Source organism: Dipodomys merriami, unplaced genomic scaffold (assembly GCF_024711535.1).
Source record: "Dipodomys merriami isolate MVZ:Mamm:240054 unplaced genomic scaffold, mDipMer1.0.p SCAF_13, whole genome shotgun sequence".
Classification (NCBI taxonomy): Eukaryota; Metazoa; Chordata; class Mammalia; order Rodentia; family Heteromyidae; genus Dipodomys; species Dipodomys merriami.
This window is the reverse complement of record NW_027202604.1, coordinates 7,001,219-7,025,553: the sequence shown is the minus strand read 5'-3', so window position 1 is coordinate 7,025,553 and position 24,335 is coordinate 7,001,219. Positions and strand designations below refer to the sequence as shown.

Sequence of the window (24,335 nt, the reverse complement as noted above, 5' to 3'; positions counted from 1 at the left end):
CAGGAATGAGGCAGGTGAGGCCATAGCAAAAGAGATCAAGGATGGAAGGATAAGCATGTGACAGGAAGCATTCACAATGGAAACTCCAAGCCCAACAAGCTCCTGAGGTTATCCTGAGCACACACGAGTTGACATGCACAAGAACAAACCCCAAAGGGAGTATTTTTCTGCTCCTGTAGACTTTAAAATAACTTTTCTTCTGGTGTACAGTTCTATGAATTTTAACACACACACCAGTATATGGGACTATCTCCCCCACCCTGTCAAGCATGATCTGCTTCCAATCATTACTTCTGTCCTTCAGAATGTGAGATAAATGCAATATATATATATATATATATATAATATACTTATATATATATATATATATATTACAGACTTTAGGGACTGGCTTCTCTCACTCAACACAGTGCCTTTAAAACTCAAGTTGTATGCATTAATAGCTCATCCCTTTTTATTGCTGAGTGCACTGTATGAATGTGTAACTATCCATTCACCTGCATTTGTTTCTAGTGTGTATTACGTATGAACAGAACTGCCATTGCTCCTACTAGGATTTCTATGAACACAGCTTTCATTTCTGTAGGATAAACACTCAAGAGTGGTATTGCTGGGTCATATGGTAATGGATGTTTAATTTCATAGCTGTCAAATGTTTGCCAGATCCACTAGGGCTTTGCATTCCTGCTAGCAATACATCCATCCTCCTTCATACTTGGTATTGTCATTACTTTTAGTTTTCACCTGGGATTATCATTCTTTTCAATTTTAGTCATTTTAATGTACTAGGATAACATTACATATGTGGCTTTTTGTTTTGAGATAGGGTCTTGCTTGCTATATAACCCAGATTGGTCTTAAACTCATGATACTCTCATCTCAGCCTCACAAGTGCTGGGATTACAGCACTGTGCTACTATGCCTGGCTTACTACAAATGGTTTAAATGTAGTTTCCTAAGCCTAGTAATCATAAACATCTTTTCATTAGTTATATGTCATTTTTACATCCTTTGCCTATTTTTTAAAATTATGTTTTCTTTTTCTCGACAAAATTTTGACAGTTCTTTATAGATTATAATACAATTTCTTGGCTAGGTATCTCACAAATATTTTTTCCCCAATTATAGGCTGTTTTGTTGGTTTTTCTTTACTTCTATTATTAGCCTTTTGTAGAATGACTTTTCATGATGATTAAGTCCTATGTGACACTTTTTTTCTTTTATGGATCTTACTTTTGGTGTGATGTCTAAGAATTCTACCTACTCTCAAGTTACAGTATTTCCTGTATTTTCTTCTAGAATTTTCATAGTTTTACAACTTATATTTTATGTTTAACCCACTTTAATTTTGAATGTTCGGTTAGTTGTTTTGGTTGCTTTTTCATGGATGTACAAATGTTCCAGTGCTACTGGTTAAACAGTCTATCCTTTCTTATCCTTCCTTAGCACCTTTAGGACATAAGTATGGGTGTCAGTGCATTTCTGAACTCTCTATTTCATATGTCTGCATTCATCCTTCTACACTTCATACACTATTCTGAGCACTATTACTTCAATCTTAAGTATGAGTAATATGATTCTTCATCACTGTTGTAGTTTGGATTCTTAAGAGTCTTGCTATGTACATAGCCTAGGTTGGTCCTAAACTCTGGTGACTTTTTTTTTTTTTGAAGGGACTAAACATATTTAAGATGGCCCTAATTAAAGGTTAGGCCCAGCAAGGTCCTAAGCCAGCTAGTTTTCATAGAATAACAGCTGCTCAGCTACTATCAAGGCACAGTACCTCCTCTGAACAAGGCTTATCAGTGTGCTTCTTTATGGGCCCCCTCTCCTGACAACTAAACTGCATCTAAGTGGGACTTCTACAGCCCCTGATCTTGACTGTGTTTCTGGTTTCTTGTAGACAAGGACTCCACACCCCACAGCCCTCATGGGAATACATTTGGTGCTCTAGGAGATAGGCTACTATTAGTCCCTCCCTCCATTTATCTGCATGTGGCTCCCTCAGCAATTTCTGCAATTAAAAAAATGTAGTTAGGTATATTTCTAACTCTGATGAGGGCTAGTTTTTGTTTTCTGTTCCCTTTTGTTGACTCTCCATGATTATTAGCAGGAAAACAAGGAGACAATTCTAGTTCCTGAAGCCACATTTGCACTGGCATATTTATCAAAAAGGAGATAAGAAAACAAATCCCTTGAATGTGATGAGAGCTGTATACAGAAGACACACTGCAGTAATGAAGAGAGCTGTATACAGAAGACACTCTGCAGTAATGAAGAGAGCTGTATACAGAAGACACACTGCAGTAATGAAGACAGCTGTATACAGAAGACACACTGCAGTAAAGAAGGCTATGGCAGTGAAAAGGAACACCATTAAAACTCAGACAACAAGTTTGCTTTGAGTTGAGTAGCTCCAAGAGGTGGCTTGTTTTGGGCCCTGTGTAGCGAAACCTAAGGGGACCTAGATCTCCTCTAGAGCCTGAGGTACACAGAACATGGATGGAACTGTCTCACCTCTGGGCATAAACAGTATTACGTAACTGGAGATAGTTTCCCCTCCAAAGACTGGTCACAATTTCATTTCCCTTATTTGGGATATTTAAAGTAAAATAACATGATTTATTTACCATCTACATGAAAATCATTTTTCAAAAACTTTCATAAAGTGAAAAATATATTCAATAATCAAAAGTATTCTACTGAAGAGTAAGTAAAAAAAATTCTAAATTTCAGTCTTTTTGAATCATACTTTATCCATTAAAAAGACTCTGCAGGGCTGCAGGTATGGTTCAGGAAACAGAGCACTTTCCTAGTAAGCAAGAGGCCCTGGGTTCAAACCCACACATTATACCACTAAGTATACTTAGTATAAAAGTATAAAATAGAACAAGACAAAACAAGTTGCTCTTCTTTTTTCCAAGGAAGCTGCACTTGCTAGGCAAGTGTTTTGCCACTGAGCTACATCCCAGCCCAGGTGGTTCTATACCTCCTCAATGTTAAGTAAATACTCTAAATACCCAATACCAGGTATTTTTAGACAGATGGAATAAACTGGACACAAATCTTGTGGGAGGCAGAGATAACCAAATCTCTGAATTTGAAATGGCAATTGCTTACCTTATTGTGAATCCAGAGAGCAGGAGGGTGGTTTGCATATTTCACTGCCAATTCTATCATTCTCTCTTGTTCTAGCAGTCTGGGACTAGAGCATATTGAAAACCCACCAACCACCGATACTCCTGGGATGAAGAAATCAATCCTAAAAGGCAAATAAATGATTACTGTTGAAGCAAGTTTATTGCCAACAGGATAAACAAAATTGGCAAAGTTTTAGTGAGACCAAGGAAAAAAATTACTAAAATTAAAATAAAAGAGGAGGGCTGGGAATGTGGCTTAGTGGTAGAGTGCTTGCCTAGTATACAAGAGGCCCTGGGTTTGATTCCTCAGTATCACATAAACAAAAATAATAATTTTTAATAAATTAAAAAAAGAAGAGGAGCCATCATCACAAATCTTACAAAAATAAAAAAGTTAAGTGGATTTTTATAAACTGTACACTGAAAATTTAGATAATTTAAGTGAAACATAATTTTCTAAAAGACAAGTATCCAATATATAATCTTTTTTTGGGGGGGAGGGAGTCCAGTTGTGGGCTTAAAACTCTGGGCCTGGGCGCTGTCCCTCAGCTCTTCAGCTCAAGGCTAATGCTCTACCACTTGAGCCACAGTGCCACTTCTGGCTTTTTGTTTTTTTCTGCTTATGTGGTGCCTCATGCATGCAAAGCAAGCGCTCTACCACTGAGCCACCTTCCCAGCCCCCAATATAATCTTTTTTTTTTTTTTTGGTCCGGTCGTGGGGCCTGAACTCTGGGCCTGGGCGCTGTCCCTCAGCTCTTCAGCTCAAGGCTAGCGCTCTACCACTTGAGCCACAGCGCTACTTCTGGCTTTTTTCTTTTTGCTTATGTGGTGCTGAGGAATCGAACCCAGGGCCTCAGGCATGCAAGGCAAGCGCTCTACCACTGAGCCACCTTCCCAGCCCCCCCCCCCAATATAATCTTAAGGAACAAAGAAACAAAAAAAATCTGAGACCTATAAGAGGTCTAAGGATTTTATTATTGATTTTTAAGTTCCCACAAAGAACATCTAAGATCCAAATGGTATCACTTGTCAATTCTACCATTTAATACCAATTCTTTGCAAACTTCCAAAAACACAAGTGCACCTTCCAACTCATTCTAAAAAGCCAGTAGTACACTGATACCCAAACTAGACAGACCAATATCCCTTCTAATATAAACACACAGATCCCAGGTACACAAAATGAATGGATGTAATAACACTTAGAAGACTAAAAGACAAAGCCCACACAATCATCTTATTGTATACAGAGAAGATACTTGATAAAATAAAACACACTTTCAAAATAAAAACACTCAAACTTTGAAAACTGAGAAATCTAATCAGGAGCATCTACAAAAGACCCATGGCTAATACCATACCTAATAGTGATTGGCTGAAGCTTACCTCTAAGAACAAGAACAAGATAAGGATGTCTATTTCCACTTCTACTGAACAGTGCACTATAAGTTCAGGCCAAGGAAAATAAAAGAATGAAACAAAAGTCATTCAGACTGAAGATACACATGACATAATTTATGTATAAAAAACCCAAAGAGATGACAGGTATACTGGTATACACTTACAATCCCAGGACTCATAAGGTAGAGAAGGAAGATCATGAATCTGAGGCTGGGAGGTTTGGCGAGCAGCACAGCTCATAGACAATTTGGAACTCAGTGTGTATCCTAGGGCTGGCTTTGAACTCGAGTGCTTAGATTAATAGCATGCACCAGCATGCTTGGCTGTAAAATCTTTTGTTCATTTTGTTTGCGTGGTGGTTGTGTTCATGTGTCCTGGGGTTTGAACTCAGGGCCTGGGCACTATCCTTGAAGTTTGTTAAAGCTCAAGGCTAGCACTCTACCACTTGACCACATTGGCTTTTTGGTGGTTAATTAGAAATAAGAGTCTCACAGACTTTCCTGCCCAGTCTGGCTTCAAACCATGCTCCTCAGATATCAACCACAAGTGTGAGCCACCAGTGCCTAGTAAAATGTCCTTTTAAAATTTTTTTTAAAAACACACACTTTTTTCAAAAGGCAACAAAAACCCATTAGCCAAACCCATTGTCAAACTTATATAAGCTGACATGGCCTTAATCTAGAACTGGTGAATTCTAATTTTCAATGCTTTGTTTTCAGTGACTTATAAGAAATGCAACAAACTGGGTCACTTATCAAGAAAAGAACCTGGCACATAACGTTCTAATTATCATGTCTAGGTAACTGAAAACATCCATTCTAGGGGTTTCTCTGCCACCAGAACAAAAGGTTTCTGTGTCTATTTGTTTTCCTATAAATAAGCTTAGACACAAAGTTCAAGATTCTCTTAATTATTTGATTCATATCCTTAAGGTATACTTAAATGCCGGGTGCTGGTGGCTCATACCCATAATCCTAGCTACTCAAGAGGCTGAGATTTGAGAATTGTGGTTTGAAGCCAGCCGGGATAGAAAAGTCCCTGTGAGACTCTTATCCCCAATAAACTACTCAAAAAAGCCAGAAATAGTACTGTGGTTCAAGTGGTAGAGTGTTTTTCTTGAACACAAAGAGGCTCATGGACAGTACTCAGGCCCTGGGTTTGAGCCCCAGGACGGGGTGGATAGGGGAAGGGGGGGATACTATCCTCTATAGCCTCAAATATTCACTATTTTTAGTCCTAAAAACAAGGCCTGGTGAAGTGGCTCAATTGTTAGAGTGCTAGCCTTGAGCACAATGAGGCTTAGGAACAGCACCCAGGCCCTGGGTTCAAGCCCCACAACTGACAGAAGAAAAACACAAAACAAAAAACCTTGGAAGTGGAGCTGTGGCTCCAAGTGGTACAGCACTATCCTTGAGCGAAAGAGCTCAGGCCCTGAGTTCAGACCCCACAACTGACAACAAACAAACAAAAAACACAACCAAAGGGGGGGGGGGGGGGCCAAGTCCTGGATTGGGAATGTAGGTCTCCAGTCTATATTTACTTATATGCATTTGCCTCTTCCCCGTGAATACTTTAGCTTCCCTTTCATTTTAGGCAGGGTAAAAACTTAAGACTACAGTTCAAATTTATTAATAGCACAGCTGCTGTATGCTATCAGACAGGAGGTATACAAAATCACCACTATCATCATTATTTCCAGGTCTTTAAAAAAAAAAAAATCAATGAACTACTTTCCCCTGCTTCATCTCCTGAACCACAGCACCCCCTGCTGATCAATGCTGATTACTACTCTTCAAAGATAAAAGCAACTCTCTTAGTAACTTTGGAAAATTACCTTCAGAAGAAAAAGGGCCTCTTTCATTAATAATAAATAAATGAAGTTATTTTTAAAACCCTATATGAATGGACTTAAGAAATATGCACAATATACATTTCATAAAACATCTCTTTAAGAAAGAATTAGGCTTTAAACAACACCTTTTAAAAATGCCCATTTGGGGCTAGGAATGTTGCTTAGTGGTAGAAGGCTTGCCTAGCATGCATGAAGCCCTGGGTTCAATTCCTCAGTACCACATAAACAGAAAAAGCCAGAAGTGATGCTGTGGCTCAAATGGTAGAGCACACTAGGCTTAAGCAGAAGAGCTCAGGGACAGTGCCTACGCCCAGAGTTCAAGGCCCAGAGTTCAAGCCCCACAAAAAAATTTAAAAACTAAAATAAAATAAAAATGCCCATTTTAGCCAGGTGCCAGTAGTTCATGCCTGTAATCCTAACTACTCAGGAGGCTGAGATCTGAGGACTGGTTTGAAGTCAGCCTGGGCAGAAAAGCCCATGATGCTCTTAGCTCGTTAACCACCAAAAAGCAGGAAGCGGAGCTGTGGCTTAAGTAGTAGAGTACCACCCTTTAGAGAACAAGTTCAGGAATAGTGCCCAGGCGCTGAGTTCAAGCCCCAGGACTGGCACACACACAAAAAATACACACTTGTAGGTACCTAGTGTGAACACACAGAACTGAGAAGTCCAGCTGTAGAGCACAGCAGCACACTGATGTCCAATGGGTTCACCAGGCAGCCACGTCCTGTCACAGTAGACCAAGTGCCTGGTGTTGAGCCCACCCACAATGGACATGCAAACAGTGGCAAAATGATGAAGTTGTACTGGGAGATCCCAATTTAGTGCCGTGCTTAGAGCTCCTTACTCCCTCACTCGCACAAACCCCATGGAAAAGTTCCTGCCTACCATGTACAGCACCATGGAACTTGTGGGAGGCAAACACACACACACACACACACACACACACACACACACACACACACACACACACACACAGGTACAGCACCATGGAACTTGTGGGAGGCACACACACACACACACACACACACACACACACACACACACACCATGGAAAAGTTCCTGCCTACCATGTACAGCACCATGGAACTTGTGGGAGGCGCACACACACACACACACACACACACACACACACACACACACACACACACGCTGAGGGCTCCTGCCCCTACCTACTCTAATGGGAGAAAAGTTAGGAAACAAATACAATTAAAATATATAATAAAATCTGCCTACAGTTGAGAGTCAGGGCAAAAGGAAGAAAGCAATTCTACCAGAAATGGAGGTTTAAAACTTCGCAGAAGGATATGCTGTGAATCTTAAACTCACAAATTGTAAACCTGGTGGCGTCAGAAGTTCATGCCTGTAATCCTAACTGTGTGTGGGTAGGTGAGAATGGGAAGACAGCAGTTTGAGGCCACAGCAGGGCAGACAGGTACACGAGATCCCTTTTCAATCCAAAGCTGGGCGTAGCGGCACACACCTAACATTCCAAGCTACATGGGAGGCTGACTGGGAGCGTGGTGGTACTAGGCCAGCCCAGGCAAAAACAAAACAAAACAAAACAAAACCAAAACTCACAAGATTCTATCTCTATGTAGTGAAGCTGGACACAGAGGTGCACCTGTGATCCCAGTGATGTGAGAAGCCATCAGGTGCACTGAGACCCAAGTGCATGTCCAGTTCAAAAAAAAAACAACCCAGAAAACAAAAAAACATGAAGAACAGGGCTAAAAGTATGTGGCTCAAGTTGTAAGGTACCTGCAAGTGCAAGGCCCTGAATTTAAGCTTTAGTAGCGCCAACACAACAACAACAAAATCCACAGTGTAATGGAAAACCAGAGTCTGAAGAGCCAGGGGATGCAAGGCTTTCTCTGTGTGGTCATAGGAGGAATGGTCCACAACTTTTCCAACAACTTCACTTCAGAGAACTAAGAACTGCAATCTGCCCCCTTTCTGGGTCTCACCAGCACAAATGATGTAACTAGTTAAGTACTGAAAAGAACAAAGTAAAACCAACCTAACCAAGTTAAAATATTCCCAAATATGGGAAAACAATTGCTTCTTCTTCAAAGATCTGGATTCTGATGCCTAGGGAAATATGGAAGATGCTCCCATTCTAGAGCTAGCAGGAAGAACGCAAGCATGTGAGCTGGGCAGTCTCTACACTCACAACAGTTTAGCCACTACAAGAGACGAGCATCCAGTGCCGTACTGGAACATACAACAGCTACCCACTGCACACCCTTTCCACCCCCAGGCAGGTAAAACCTGGCAAGGTGAAGGGTAGGCCCTACCAAGGAACAAGGTAGCCTTCTAGTAAGAGGAACCCAAGAGCTTTAGCTCTACCCTCATGAGAAATGTTTTGAGGTAGTTTCCTTTATTGGCCTTTCCCTCTGGACTGGACTGCTTGACCTCTCAGAACAGGTTTCTCAGGTCAAGTACCAGTTCCCTATGAAGGGCCCAGTACAACACAGTGCAGCACAGGTAGATCCTCTCCTCCCCTTCCCCCCCTCCCCCCGCCTCCCCAACCCTAGGTCAATCTTTGGTCTAAAAGTGAAAAGTGCCTCCATGAGGACCTGGGCCAAAGCTCTACTCATGAACAGTATTTGTCTGTTTACCCAAAAGTTAGATCTGGGACCTCATTCTCAAATATGAGAGGAGGCCACAGGTGAGGAATTCAGAGGTGTGAGGCCCTGGCCCAATTAAATCACCCAAGCACAGCCTGGAAGTGATCCTTTCCTTTATCCCTAGTGGCTCTCCACTCACAATACTAATTTCACAGACTGCCTGGCAGCTACATCCCAGCTCCCTCTCACTTAATCCTCAGTCTTCTCCAAAGAATCTGAAGCACAAAGCCATCTACTAAGAACACAACATGAGGGGACATCACCAACCTAAGAGAAATGGCCCTCCTGTAAACCAGAAGGTCAAATACCAAAAGGAACTCACAACCCCTAGAACCACATAGTAAGTCAACAGGAATGTAAGAGGTTCTTAAAAGCTGCTTTTTCTGAAAAGCACCGACTACTTACTTGGGTCCATGAAACAACCACAAGCAGAAATAAAGTTTGGCATTCTTACCTCCATTATTCTTTAAAGACTTTTTATTAGCATGTATTAGTTATATAAAGGGCATTTCCAAACATATACATAGGTGGTGAATATTGATGAAGCTTACCCTAGCCCTCCTCCCCTCCCTGCTTCATGTATGTATATATATACATATATAGTATATATGAAGACATATATATGTGTGTGTATATATTTATATATGTATATGTCTTTGCCCTAAGCCATTCTCCAGCAGCCACCTAGCAATCACCTTGGAATATGGAAAGACCAAGACTGTTCCATAGTATCTTTATAACACACCAGGCAATTTCATGACTTGTTTATTTGACCAGTGAAGGCAGCAGTAACAACTTCTCCAGAACCTCTCCAGAAACAAGCACTGAATTAACACTCAGCCAAGACATACTTTAACCAGGACTGTTGAATAATTATCCATGCCTCTCTCCTTCTGCCCACAGTTGTTTACTTAACCTAGAGCTCATCTCTGTACCTAGAAGACAGCTGAAGATGAAGTAAAGTGTTTACTTGGCCTCTTCCAACAGTTGTAAGAAATTTCCTTCTCTGCCTTTCACTATCATCATCTCATTTTTTGTTATATTGGAATGAATGGCCAGACCTGACATTTGAAATCTCAGGAGTTTGGGCATAAAACTAGTTTCAGCAAGGGTTAAGGTTTTTAAAAGGAGAGTGCCAAGGGCCAAGGAATGAATGCTGATACACACTAAGCAGGGAAATGGTTACCACTAACCAGCCATCAACCACAATCTCCTTCCATCTTACCCCTGAAGCCAGAGCTGTCAGGCACACACTAAAAACAGGGCTACCATCAGTGAAAGGACAGATCTACTCACTGAGATGGCAACATCACACCAACTCTGGTTGTTGTTTTTCTCTTGAGAGCACTGCAGGACCCATTTCCATATACACCACTAGGGAAGGACATTATTCTCATCAGGTCATTGCAGCCTGTCAGTGCTAATACACTCACAAGCACACTAGGGTATCTTTTTCCAACCAGGATACTGGGGAAAGAAGAATTCAGAGTTGAAGGTTCAGAGACAATGCCATGCACAGGACACAAATGCTCCATCGGAGGGAAATAAGGGAAAAAAAAAAAACCATATCATTACAATTAAAATTTCTACTTTTCAATATAATAACTGCGAAACCACTTTTGAAGGGGTAAATATGTTGCCCACCCCCTAAAACTGCCAAACTGCATTTAATATGTATTACTGAACATGTGCAAAGATTGCAGTAAATTGCTTCACAAACGCAAATTATTGCAATCAGCATCTTGTTTTCTAGTTCTAAATTCAAAGGCAAACTATTAACACAAGACTGCTAACTCTTGCTATTATCACACATCCTCCTCCTAACAAAACCACATTTCCAGATGGACTGCCAAAATTAGTCAAGTGACTCCTAAGAAATACTATGGAGACTGACAAGCCAGAAATTCATTTAGGAATGAATGCTTTATTTAAATAAAGGCCACACACACCCAAACACACCTTTCCTAGGGAAATACAAGCTGCTTTATTTATAATTCCACTTGAATTGCAGCTTTGTGAGGCCATTGGGAGGAAGTGGGACAGCTGGGCTGTTAGCCTGTCAGCATACTGATTAGTCCTCAGAGTTGAAAGGGACATACTTGTGATTTGTGGAGGGGTGAGTGGGGCTGATTGAGGAATCCTGACAATAAATTAAGCAAAATATTTTAAACTCAACCCAGACAAGGTATGAGTGACACAGGAATTCAGTGGAGAGTATGGTCAGTCCTGTAATGATCTATCAGGTTATTCTTCTTTCAGATTGCTTTTTCTACTCTTGATTAGACATAAAGAAGACTAATTTTTAGAAACATACGACTCCCCAGCAACACATAACTCAAGCAGATTAGATTATTGCAGTGCATTCCATTAGCAAGCTTTCCTGCAGAACGCAATTATCAGAGCTGTCGGTTCCATGGACCAGAACTAGCTGCTTTGTGTGAAGCTGGAAAATTCAAAGCAATTTTCATATATGACTGAGAGGAACATGGGCTCAGGCCAAGAAAGGAGACACATTCTCCGTGATCACCATGAATGAAAATGACCTATATTCTTCTCCCTGGGGGAGTCTAGAGGGTGGGGGACACGGAGGCAACCCAGCAATGAAAGGTAGCCTTAGAAGTTCTTTCCAGAAGAAAACATAATCACTTCTGATTGCACCTTCTTAAATATATATCCTTGGGAAAAGGATGTTACTTACCACTGACCAGCTTTAAAGGAAAAATCTTGATCAGCAACAAGCAAGTGCAGGCTCTTCACTGATGGTGACTCATTGGCAGCTCCACACACTTTAGCTGCAGCTACGACCTAGAGCCAAGGTGAACCAGGGCTCAGGTTAGTGCATGCATAGCAAAGGGACAAACGGGGCTTTCTGGGAACAACCGTGATTATTTTGAAATCTGTAAAAGTAAGAGTTTTATAAACCTGCCAAATCACCAGGTGAAAATTTTAATTAACTTTTGGAAAGATCTGCTACAATACTAATCTTATTCTGCATAAAGAGGGACTGTCTAACAAGTATACATCTAACAAATATTTGCCCTGTGACATGCACTGTGTTGCCATGTACTGGGTTAGGCTCTCTAGGGAGAGCTGGGGACAAGGGGGAGGAAAGAGCAACCTGCCTGGCACCTGACTCTCCATCAGCACTAGGCAGAGTATGACCACTAGTGCTTCTGAGTATGGAAGTTACACACACACGACAAGCTAACTGCAGAAACTAAAGTAAGCACTTACCACCTTTTCCCCAGCAATTTTACAGGGTAGCTGTGTCTATTGACTCACAACAGAACTGGATTTGTACTCATGTCTTTGTTTTCTATTCTTTTTATTTATTGTATTGTCCAAAACATAAACCATTCACAACCTTGACAGAACATAAAGAGCCCTTCCCTACAGAGAGTGGGAGAGCACTACTGTCATGATGTATCTGCTTTCTATTGGGAGGACTAAATGAGAGGTAGATGCAAAACACTTCTAATGCTATTGCCCATAGTATTTATTACATGTTTGTTATAATACATTTGATTGTGTTGATCAGGCCTTACGAGCACTCATTTTACATTATGTACTTCACTTCAATATTAGTATTTGTGCCACCACAACAATGCTGCTGCACAGCACCTTGCCCACAGAGCACTAACTCATCATCAATGACCAGGAAATGTGCCGTGTGATGGGCTTGTAGCTTGTATACTTTCTATCCCACTGACTACTAAATGAATGCAAATTGTCGTAAGTATTTTTGAAATCCTGCCTTCTATCCCTGCTTCTAACTGAGATGATGAGCTTGACCTTAGCCTATGAACCTTCCCTTCCCTTTTCCCTGATGCTTCTCTTAACCTACAGGATACTTGGCCTCTGCTCTTCTGCATCTTGTCCTCCCCAGGTTGGTCAATGCGTTTGTGAAAACCATATTCAACATCCAGTGTTATTTCCCTCTTCCTGATCTCTCTGAACTTGGACTACCCATCCTGAAGTATTCTCATTGCCTGAGGTAGCTGACTCTGAACTCTTCAGATTCCCTCCTGCCTGTCTGCCCTAGTCCTCCTCCTCTTTTACCATTCCTTATCCCATTTCCTCAATGGAAGACTTTGCTAACCTCACCCTCAACACACACACACACACACACACACACACACACACACACACACACACACACACACACACACACACACACACACACACACACACACACACACACACACACACACACACACACACACACCATGGAAAAGTTCCTGCCTACCATGTACAGCACCATGGAACTTGTGGGAGGCAAACACACACACACACACACACACACACACACACACACACACACACACACACACACACACACACACACACACACACACACACACACACACACACACACACACACAGCGCATGCTGACCACCATGCCACTATTTCAGATACCAAAGGTTGGGTTAAATGCTTTATATGCTAGTGCACATACACTTTCAACTGCTACGAATGACTGCGACTCAAGAGATGCTCTGTTGTACATCTCATCCAGCAGATGAATATAAGGGAAGGTTCACCAATGGATCAAGATCACCTAAGCTAGGAACTTCAAACCCAGATTAGCTTGGCCTTTTATCATCTGACAGCACTACCTCAATGGTGAACTCTATCTATGTGTAGAATTAAACCCACTACATTCTTGCCTAGTTCTGGGCACCGGAATGTAGTGGTTGGAACTGGACAACTTGGAAGCAGAGCTGGAGAAGGCTGCCCCCATCCTGACAGAACAAAATCAGCTGCTTTCTACCACAAGACTTTCAATTCTGGACCCCTCTTGCAATCAAATCTATTCTCAGTTGCTCTACAAACACTTGACTCTTTCTAGCATGTTGTCCCCAACACAGTCAAGTGTCCATGAATTTTTGCCCACCTTCACCATCCTAGCTGAACATTTCTTTTTTTCATTTTCACTGCTATCCTGGCTTCCTTCTTGTGTGTCTCAAAGCAGTCAATGAGTGACTACTGCTATGGTTCAACCTGGGTTATCCCTCAGCTCACACAGCTTTTGGGGCTCTATACTACTTAACAAGAAAAAAGCTAAATGGCTGAATAACTCATACCAGCTCGAGCTGCTCCTGGATCCCTATGCTGTCATTTTCCTGAGCGTGGACAACCTGCTGGTCTCCAAAGGCACCTAACACCCATACATTCCACCCCCAAACTCTATGGGCCATATCCTCTCCATTCTATCACTTACTATTTACCTCCAGACCCTGCTCAAATATTCCCCATATTTCTCTCTTACCTCCATCCTCTCAACTGTACAAACACAATACACTCTTTCCTATTAAATATGATACATATTAATGAAAACAGTCCACAAAGGGATAGAATGTATACCTAAATCAGCTCCTTCAATCAAGCCCAGGACCCCATCAGGCTCAATAAGCACCTGCAAAATAGTCCTTAAAACCAGTTTACAAACTAAGGTCAGTAGAAGTTCAGGAGCATTTTTTTGCTTTTAAAAAGGGGATATGAGAAAGACACCAGAGAAAATCCAGATTCTTTTAAGAAATGTGGGAGTAGTCAGAGGGGGCAAGACCTCCTTCATTGGAACTGGTATCTGCTTCTGCTGGCCAAATGGTCTCTTATATCAAAGAAAGGTAAAGGGAAAAAAGTTAAACTTCCTATTAAGCCATATTTTCATTTAGATAATGTCTGTGACCAAAAATCATTCCCATATGAATTATTATGTCCTTTAGTATTAAAACAGCTATGTACCTAATGCTATTCATCCTAAGAGTCTAGACAAAACTACTGTAACTGAAACCCAAAATGCCTAGCATAACTCATGATTTTTAAAGACTGTTTACATACTGCTTAATGCCACCTAGTATATAAAGATGTCTAGCCATGTGTATTTAAAACATAAATTAAATGTCTCCATGGGCCCATGTTTGTTTTGAAACTAGTTCAGATAACTACGATCCAGAGTTGTGATTCTTACCATACAGCATTCCTTCTTCACTCTTACTGAATAAGTAAAACATAATGGACAAACTATATGTTTTAACATTGTACTTGCTTTTATAGTTAATGGATCAAAAGATTCCATGACCAAAACACAACTTGCCACATCCTAAGTTAAAACACATGGCAGGAAATGAAGTTCTCCATAAAATAACATTTAGACTCTTCCAATAAAATAGCAACACAGTTGCCAACTTCTACTGGTATACTTTAATACTTCTACCAAGTCAGCAAGCAAAAGGAAATTCCATCTCATTTATTTTAAAAAGCTGGTTTTATATGGGATATTTTGAATGATACTGCTGATGCAGATATCATTCAAGAAATAGATCTTTGGAAACCTAACTGGCTTCCCCTATTTTCACTCCTATTTATTCACTTTCTGGGCTAAATACATTTAAGCCAAGCCAGTTTCAGAGATAACCTAAAAAAATTATAGTTAGGGCTCAGAGAATTTCAGAGTTGAAGGAAACTATTATTGAAATAGTATGCCACTTTACACATGAGCACACCAAGACCCAGAGAAATTATTAAATGTCCAGAATCCCGACCTGGCATGGAGGAACCTAATTCTTTTAAGTCGATTTTACTTGAATGAGTTACTGACAAACTGTATGAAAAGATCACAAGTTCAAGGTCAGCCTGGACTATATAGTGAGTTCTAGGCAAGCCTGGGTTATATAGTGAGACCCTGTCTTAAGAAAATAAAGAAAGAAGAAAAGGGGTGTAGGAGGAAAGGAAGAGAAGGAGGAAGGGGATGAGGGAGGGAAAAGGACAAACTGTTAACAATCAATTTTACTTCAGTGGATGATGTTCATCAACACTATGTCCTAGCATGATAGTTGACATCTTACTCCTACTAAAGGCTACCTGTTCACCTGAGCTATCCTTCTTGGGCTTCACTCCAGCAACTGTCCTCTCCTGAATCACCCTGCCCTGTCCTCTCATAAGAACCTGAGTGATGCTGGGTACACTCAAGCCTGGAATGGTAGCTAGTCAGGAGGTTAAGATCTGAGATCTATGTTCAAATATAGCCCAGGCTGCAAAGTCCATGAGACTCTATCTCCAATTAACCACCAAAAAGCCAGACGTTCAAATTGGTCTCAAGTGGCAGAGTGTTATCCTTGAGCAAAAGAGCTGAAGGACAGTATCCAGGGTCTGAGTTCAAACCCCAGTATGACATTTGAAAAATAAAAGAATGTGGGTAAGCTATAGGATTTCCCATCTCAGATGCTTACTGACAGCACTTATCAACTGCATGCCAGGCACTTCACATGCATTCATTCATTCATTCATTCATTCATTCATTCATTCATTCATTCACTCTCCACAATGGCCCAAAAGCCGACTGTTATTTATCCTTTTTTTTTTTTAACGCAAGGTAATTTGAGATCCCAGATCTAGTAAGTACCAAAACAGATCCGAATCCAGAACTTGGGTCTTTTGGTGTTTCTTAAAATGCAACAAACAGGTCTCTCATTCAGCTGTCACCTCATTTCTCTGCTCCAATTCCTATCAAAGCATTTGTCAAGAGCTAGGTAGGATTCTGACTCCATTTTGTTGTTGTTGTTTTTCCAGGCTAGCCTCAAACTCAAGATCCTTTTACCTCTACCTCCACTTTCTAATCTCTTATTCTCTTTCCAACTCACCCCAGTCAGGCCTCCAGTGTCTAGAATGTACTCCAGGCAGCTTCTGTGGTAAATCCAGACAGGATCCCTTAGCACAATCCAACAGAGCTAGCCACCCTCACCTTCTCCCACTACTTTCTCCTGGGCTCAACCAGAGGCTGACTTTCCTCCAGCCTACTGCCACTCCTCTCTCTTCTGTCTGTTTGTCCTCTAATTGTTGACCCAAGCAGAGCTGAGACCTGGGCCCGCCTCTCCACCCCCTCTCAGTCTTAGGCCTCATTTTCACCAGTGAATGTCAAATTCACACACACAGCTGCTGATCTGAATTTCTACCTCAAAATATATTCCTTATTTGTCCCAGGGAAAAATAAATGACAAAGCATAGTCTCCCTTCAACCACCTCAAACTATTCCAGAACTATTTTTCCTAAAATATCTTTCCTTTTATTATAGAAAAATTTAAACATACGGGCTGGGAAGGTGGCTCAGTGGAAGAGTGCTTGCCTTGCATGCATGAGGCCCTGGGTTCGATTCCTCAGCACCATATAAGCAAAAAGAAAAAAAAGCCGGAAGTGGTGCTGTGGCTCAAGTGGTAGAGTACTAGCCTTGAGCTGAAGAGCTGAGGGACAGCGCCCAAGCCCAGAGTTCAGGCCCCACCACCGGACCCAAAAAAAAAAATGTACTCATCACCTGACTGATGTAACTGTAGCCCCTCTGTACCCCACCTCTACAATAAAATAAAAATTTAAAAAAAAAGAAAAATTTAAACATACATAAAATTAGTTAAAATTGCTAAATACACCCATCTTCTCTTATGACTCAAGTTCAACAGTAGATATGAGCTGCTAAAACACATGGCTAACCTTGTTTCACCTGTTATTCCACCAGCAAACCCCAACCCCACTCCAGATTATTCCAAAGCTAGCCACTTCCCCATCCTTCTCCATTTCAGCAAGTATTTGCCACCACCACTGCATCTTTATCTATCAGATTCTTCAGCTGTGAAACCTAGAAAGCATGTTGCTTTCTTCTCTCCATGCATGAACCCCAACTCCACTCTCCATCCTCACCACCAGCACCTCTCCTATGACTATGGTAACAGCTTCCAACTTAAGGCCAAAGCACAACAAAAGCTCAGTTTATGCCAAACAAACATATCTCACTTAAAATGAAAATATCATTCACTTCCCTGACTAAGCCTTCCATTATCCCCAGAATAAATTCCAACTCCTTATTCAAGAACAACCATGTATACAGCCTGGTCATCTATCATCCTCTCTTACATCAGTCTCCCCTAAATACACCAGCCTTCTTCCTGCCTCAAAACCCTGGCATCCTAGTCTGGCTGCCAGAATTCTAGATACATGGCTAGCTCTTTTCTTTATCCAAGTCTCAGCTCAAGTATTAAGTACAGATTTAAATGGTACTGTTGCCCCCAGTCAGTCTTTCCTCCCATAACCTTGTTTTATTTCCTTCACAGTTCTTTTACATCTGACCTCATCTGGCTTGCCTGCAAGACATATCGCAGTATAACTAAACATTCAGCATAATCCTTTAGTACCAGTACCTACAACTGGGCTAGTATATTCATTGTACCATGTAGAATGAATGAGGATTCACTGCACTTGACTGGGTCGCTTTGGAGAAAGAAGGAAAAGAGCTTCACTTCTGTGAGTGTCACACTCTGCCACATACTGCATTATAGTGACTGCAACTCCACAGGTCTGCCCCAGGTATAAGCAAGTAGCAGCAGTGCAGGCAACATTCTCATTTTACATAGTTTCTGTCTGTATGAACAACATCCCATCACCTCACCTTTAAGATGGCTATCACTACCACTCCTCTGCACAAAGCAATTCATTCAAGTAAATCTGCTACCAAGCTAGGATTAGTGCATGCAAATTCTATCCAAAAGCAAGTATTGTGTGCCTGTAGTATGGCAGCCCCTTCCTCCAAGGAGCCTCCTTTTCTTTGCAGGCTCTCACTCTCTGAAGTGAGTTGAGCGCTCCAATGAGCCAGTCTAGCTGCCAGGCCATCAGACTGTCCCTCCGTGGGTGTTTCTCCCAGAGGCAGTGACCTAATCTCCCTGGAGTTCCCATAACTACCACTAAATAACGGGTGCCCCAGGTATCTCTCCACAGCCTGTTTTGTCACTGGGGACAATATGGTGAAGATTACAACTCCTGAGAAAAAAAGCACATGAAAGACATATCCCTTCCTCACACGGAAGCACAAAATCCCCTCAAAAGGCAGAAAATTGTGCAGTTAAATGTGGACATAGTCTACTCTCCAATTATGCAGCCCATCCCACTCAAACCCACACCTCCACAAAACCCTGGTCAAGCACACCGTTGAGTACTGAAAGATCAATGCTGAGAACCACAGTGTCCCTGAAGATCTCTGGCCCAGGAGACCAGCCCTTTGGCTTTACTAACTAACCACTGTATCATCAGCAATTCTCCACAATGCTCAATTAAACCAAGTGGTAGTCTTTTGTTGTAATAAAAACTGATTTGATTATCAGAGACCTGAGGTGATTGGCTGAGTCCTTCCCTTATTGAACAGGTCCTTTAAACTTCAGTCAAAGCTATGAGTTAGGAGAAAAAAAAATTTTTTAAAGGACAATTTCAAAGTAAAAGCGCTCTTGATGATCACTCTAGGAACGAAAGGCACACACTAGTACTACAGTTACATCGGGATGCAGGATGGTCCTGTCAAAATCTCTGCATCTTAATTCCCCCATCAGTGAAACGAGGATAGGAATGCTATACCTCATTCCCAGCATTGCTATAAGAATCATATACCAATCTATTGTGGAATTAGAAGCTTTGTAAACAGAAAGGCAACAATACACATAAGACACTGTAGGATAAAAGTAACAGTACCAGTGAAACAGAATTAGCTTTTCCAAAATCAATTAAGTGCACAAAATCAGTTTCTATGGACTAGAGTTCCACTAAAAACCTGAGGACTGTGGCTTGTCTAGCACTTTCAATGCCCAGTACCGAGCATGGTGGCTAGCATATGTCCAAATAAATGAATGCATAGGAATGATCTAATTAGAACCATTCATTGCCAAATGGTCCCACAAAACTGATGGACATAGTGTATCTTGCTCAATGGACCAATCCTGCTGAGGACAAGTACAAAATGACCCATCCAATAAAATATCACTCTTGCTTGAACAATGCTTACTGCTTTAAAATATATCTACTCTTATCTTCTTGACATTTCTAAGGTTACCCCGATTTATTCTTCAACCCTTAAGGAAAAAAATCAGAACTTGAGCACATTAAATGTCATTCTATTCACAGTCCAGTTTCCTCATCAGCATGACCTCAGACTGCTTATATTTATAGTTCATGAAAAAAGCACTAAGATCATAAAATGGGCATTCTTACGTCTTCCAGAGGAGATACAATGCCCGATACTGAAAGGTTGCTTCTTGGTAAGTGATTGTTCCATTCTCTATCCACTTGGGAGGAGACCACAAGGTCTTGAGCCTGGAGAGAATTTTAAGCTGCAGCTTGCTTGATTCTAGGAAAGTCCCTAAGACATATCCTAGACCACATTCATTCCATCTTTTGTACAATGTAGAAGGTATCCTATTGTTAGGCTACCTGCTGGACTTGACCTGAAGAGCAAATGATACATAGGAGCTTTGTACTGGTTAACACCGAGAGGAACTGGTCTAGTTCTGACCTGGTCCAGCCTGCAGGTCTGTTCAGTAAGGACAAGCTCCTAGTCTGTGGATAATAGTGCCCTCTGGAGAGATCTTAATGCCATACACTAAGACAGTGTTCCCAGAAAACATCCAATTCCTCATATCTCTCAGTGCTCACTCTACTTGGGAGAGTAAAAATTAGAAACCAGAGGAAAAGAAATTAAATTAGGAAATTCTTCCTACAGGAACAGAAATTTAACCCTGTAATTTTCTGATTACTAAGAAGCTAAGATTCTTACCTCTACATGCTGTCAATTTTACATTAACTTGCTTTGTCCTAAACTTGGATCAAAATAACCCCCTAAAAGTCCCAATATTTTTGTCCTAAATCCTGAGATGACTATCCTAATAGATAGATTGGCAACTGTTACCTCTAGGCCAGATCTGAGTGTCTAGGTAAAAATATATTTTACTGGGACAACCACACTCATTTGTTTACATACTGTTACAGCTGTTTTCACACCAGAATCTAGAAGCTATAAATGAGACATGACCCACAGAGCTGAAAATATTTACTAGCTGGCCCCTTACACAAAATTTGCCAAAACCTGTTGTATTTTCCTGCCTCAAAATAATACAGGCAATAGTACAGTACAAGCTTTTAACTTTTCAAGAAGGAATCCTAATAATCCTTACACGGTATTTTTGTATACTAAGCAAATCAAAGTATTTTCAGATTTATAATCAATGAGGAAAATGTAATTTCCTGTACAACTATACACTTTCTCTGATGAGCTAATTTCATAGACTTTTAAAAAAGTCAACTTAAAGCCAAATCAGTTCCAGAGCAATTTTCTGAAAGTAGAATTCATTTTAAAAGTAGGACTTAAACAATACATCTCCTATTGTCTCCTTCTATTAATCCATTAAGTTAAAATACCAGAACAATACAATTTCTAATCATTTTTATGTATATATAAAAAACATATTTTTAAAACTATTAGCTTAAACAGACTAAGCTCATGAATCTAACTATATCTGAGTAAGTGTGAAACAAGTCAAAAAAGCCAAGTTAAATATTCAGATTATATCTTTAAGTGAAAATGGCATTACTCACTGAATTAAGGGTGAGGATCCTTTACTGCCCAGCCCTTGACACCCCTGCAGGTGGCAGGTAAGTTTCTACAATCTGAATATGATGAGAAAAATCTGTGCTTGGGAAGGGCAACAAGAGCTCATCCACCTTTCTCCTCAGATGTTAGTGTTCCCTTCATCAAATAGGAAGTGGTTCTGAGGATGACTAAGGATGAATAAGACATGCCAAAAAAAAGGGGGGGGAGGGATAAAAAGAAAATGTCAGCTCTAAAATATAACCCTAAGCATCATACCTGTAAGGACAATTCTCTTGACTGCTGCTACATTCACTCACCAAAAATTAATTCATTTACCCATGTTTAAAGGAAAAAGATTCAGTACTTCTCTATCATCTTAAATTGTCTTCTGTTAGAAAATCTCAGAACAAAAAAATAAATTTACTGTCCCTGTCCTTCAAAGGGACCAACCTCAACCAATGCCTCTCCCTTAAGCCAGTGTGCAAACTGTCCAACCATGCAACCCTGCCCGGCCCCAAAGTTACAAACCTCCTGCCGAATGACACTCGCAGTTCTCTCCAAGTGATCAGTTTTCCTTTTGGATTTCATTACGCTTTAATAAAAAGTAAAATTAGGTTAAGTATTACCCTCTAAAAACATAAGATTAGTTTCCCCTGTAATGTCATGGTTATTCAAAGGTATAATATTATGCAAAACAGCCAAGGAAAATTAGCACAACTAACTAAAATTTAACAAGCTGTGGTGGTATGCATACTGAAGCCAGTCTATTGCTTCTTTTGAGTGTTTGGTAAGCCTCCCAGAACTATCTGCAGGTCAAATCTCTGAAAATCAACCTAACATGACACTTCGGGCTGATCACTCACCTGGTTTGAGCAAGGTGACGCAAAGTGCTGGATGTCAACTTCCACAAAGCAGACCGAGTGCAAATGGCACCGACAGAACCTCGCAATAACCTGGGAATCAACACGGCAGCACAGGCCATGGTGCTTCCTGGCAAACATAAAACTGAAATTTAAAATCATTTTCAGAAGAAGTAGAGAAATAAGACCATTTTAACAATTAGTGAAAAGAGTGTGAATTTCTGTGCTGTTACAAAGCAAGCAGGGCCTGCCTTTACCTGGCAAGGTTGCTGGCAGTGTTCAGAGGTGATTGACACACACGCACAGGACTTAAGTACATAGTGGCCCCTATCAAATACAGTCATGCATTACTAACAATCAACAGAGATGGATTTAGAGAACTGCTTCATTAGGCAAGCTCATCACTGAGCAAATTCCATCCAATGTACTTACACAAACCTAGATGGTATAGGTTAATTATTCAACATGGCCTTTTGAGGTGATCAAAAGACACAATAAGCATGTGTGAGGGGCTGGGAAGGTGGCTCAATGGTAGAGCACTTGCCTGGCATGCATGAGGCCCTGGGTTCGATTCCTCAGCACCACATAAGCAGAAAAAAAAGCCGGAAGTGGTGCTGTGGCTCAAGTGGTAGAACGTTAGCCTTGAGCTGAAGGACAGCTCAAGAGCTGCCCAGGCCCAGAGCTAAGGCCCACGACCGGACCCAAAAAAAGAAAAAAAAAAAAAAAGCATGTGTAAGATGCTGCTGGTATGATATGGAAAACTGCTTTACAGTAGACTATCAGCAAAAGAAGTATGTCCTAAAATAATGAAAAACAGTACAGAATTATTCATCAAGTATTATGTGCCATGTATTATTATGCCTTTTTTTTTGGGTAGAGATGAGACATGAACTAAGGGTCTCATTCAAGCAGATTCTATACTACTTGAACCACAGCCTCAGCCCTTTATGCTTTAGTCATTGTTTGAATACAGTCTTACATTTGTTTACACCTGGGCTGACGTAGATCACAATCTTCCATTCATGCTTCCAGAGCACTTGGATACATACCCCATAATTTTATTGGCTGAGATGGAGTCTTGAGAACTTTTTGCCTGGGCTGGCATGAAACCAAAATCCTCCCTCATTACCCAACTTCCTGAGTAGCTGAGAGTACTGAAATACTGTGTCCACCTGTGCTATCTTTACATGACTAGAAGTACAGGTTTGTTCATATTGGCATCACCATAAACACCAGTTATGCTGTTATGGCCAATGTCACTAGGCAATAGGAATTTTTCATCTCCATTATAATTTTATGGGACATATATTTGGTCTAAACATCATATGTGACATCTGACATATATTCATGTTCTCTAATGGTTCCCCAAACCTCCAACCAAATTGATATGACGAATTTCACACTATTAACAGAGTAGGATTTTATGTCAAAAGGTAATTGTATTCCACTTTAAGAGTTTCATGTAAGTTGTTAGTATTTGTTAGATAAAATGCAAGAGACAAACTTAGTCAGGTTTCCAAACATAAAAAGCTTAAAATTCCCAGACACTAAAAGCCAATACAGATGGTAATACTAGTCACAACAGCCCAAAGTAATGACTATCAAAAAGGCCACTCAAAGAGTAAACAGGTTATAACCACAAAGTTATACCTACCACCCAATAATGAGAATGAATAAACTGCAATTAGAGGCAATAACTGAATATCACAAATATCACACTGAATAAAAAAAAAGCCAGACTCAAAAGAATATTCATTTTCTTTGACAAACCTTTTTTTTTTTTTCTTTTTCATCTGCACACTGTCCCTGACCCTCTTTGTGCTCAAGGCTAGCGCTCTACCACTTGAGTCACAGTGCCACTTCTGGCTTTTTCTGAGTAGTTTATTGGAGATAAGAATCTCACAGACTTTCCTGCCTGGGCTGGCTTCAAACCACAATCTTCAGAGCTCAGCTTTCTGAGTAGCACCCAGCCTGATAAAAGATTTTTTTTAAGTGCAAAACAGGATAAACAAATATCTGATGTTAGAAATCCAGTTAGCAGTTATGCCTGAGAGGTG

The 24,335-nt window shown here is 40.7% G+C and overlaps 1 protein-coding gene across 1 annotated transcript in view; it reads right to left on the bottom strand.

Annotated features, from left to right (window-relative positions):
• The window catches only part of Oxnad1 (oxidoreductase NAD binding domain containing 1), a 40,682-nt gene that overhangs the window by 6,651 nt on the left and 9,696 nt on the right, over nt 1–24,335 (bottom strand). The window contains exons 3-6 of the mRNA XM_070018645.1: nt 22,282–22,408; nt 21,947–22,010; nt 11,719–11,825; nt 3,121–3,262 (exon numbers count right to left, since the gene is read on the bottom strand). Of these exons, the coding sequence (XP_069874746.1) occupies nt 3,121–3,262; nt 11,719–11,825; nt 21,947–22,010; nt 22,282–22,400 (432 nt within the window). The 5' untranslated portion in view covers nt 22,401–22,408. The remainder of the gene's footprint in view (nt 1–3,120; nt 3,263–11,718; nt 11,826–21,946; nt 22,011–22,281; nt 22,409–24,335) is intronic.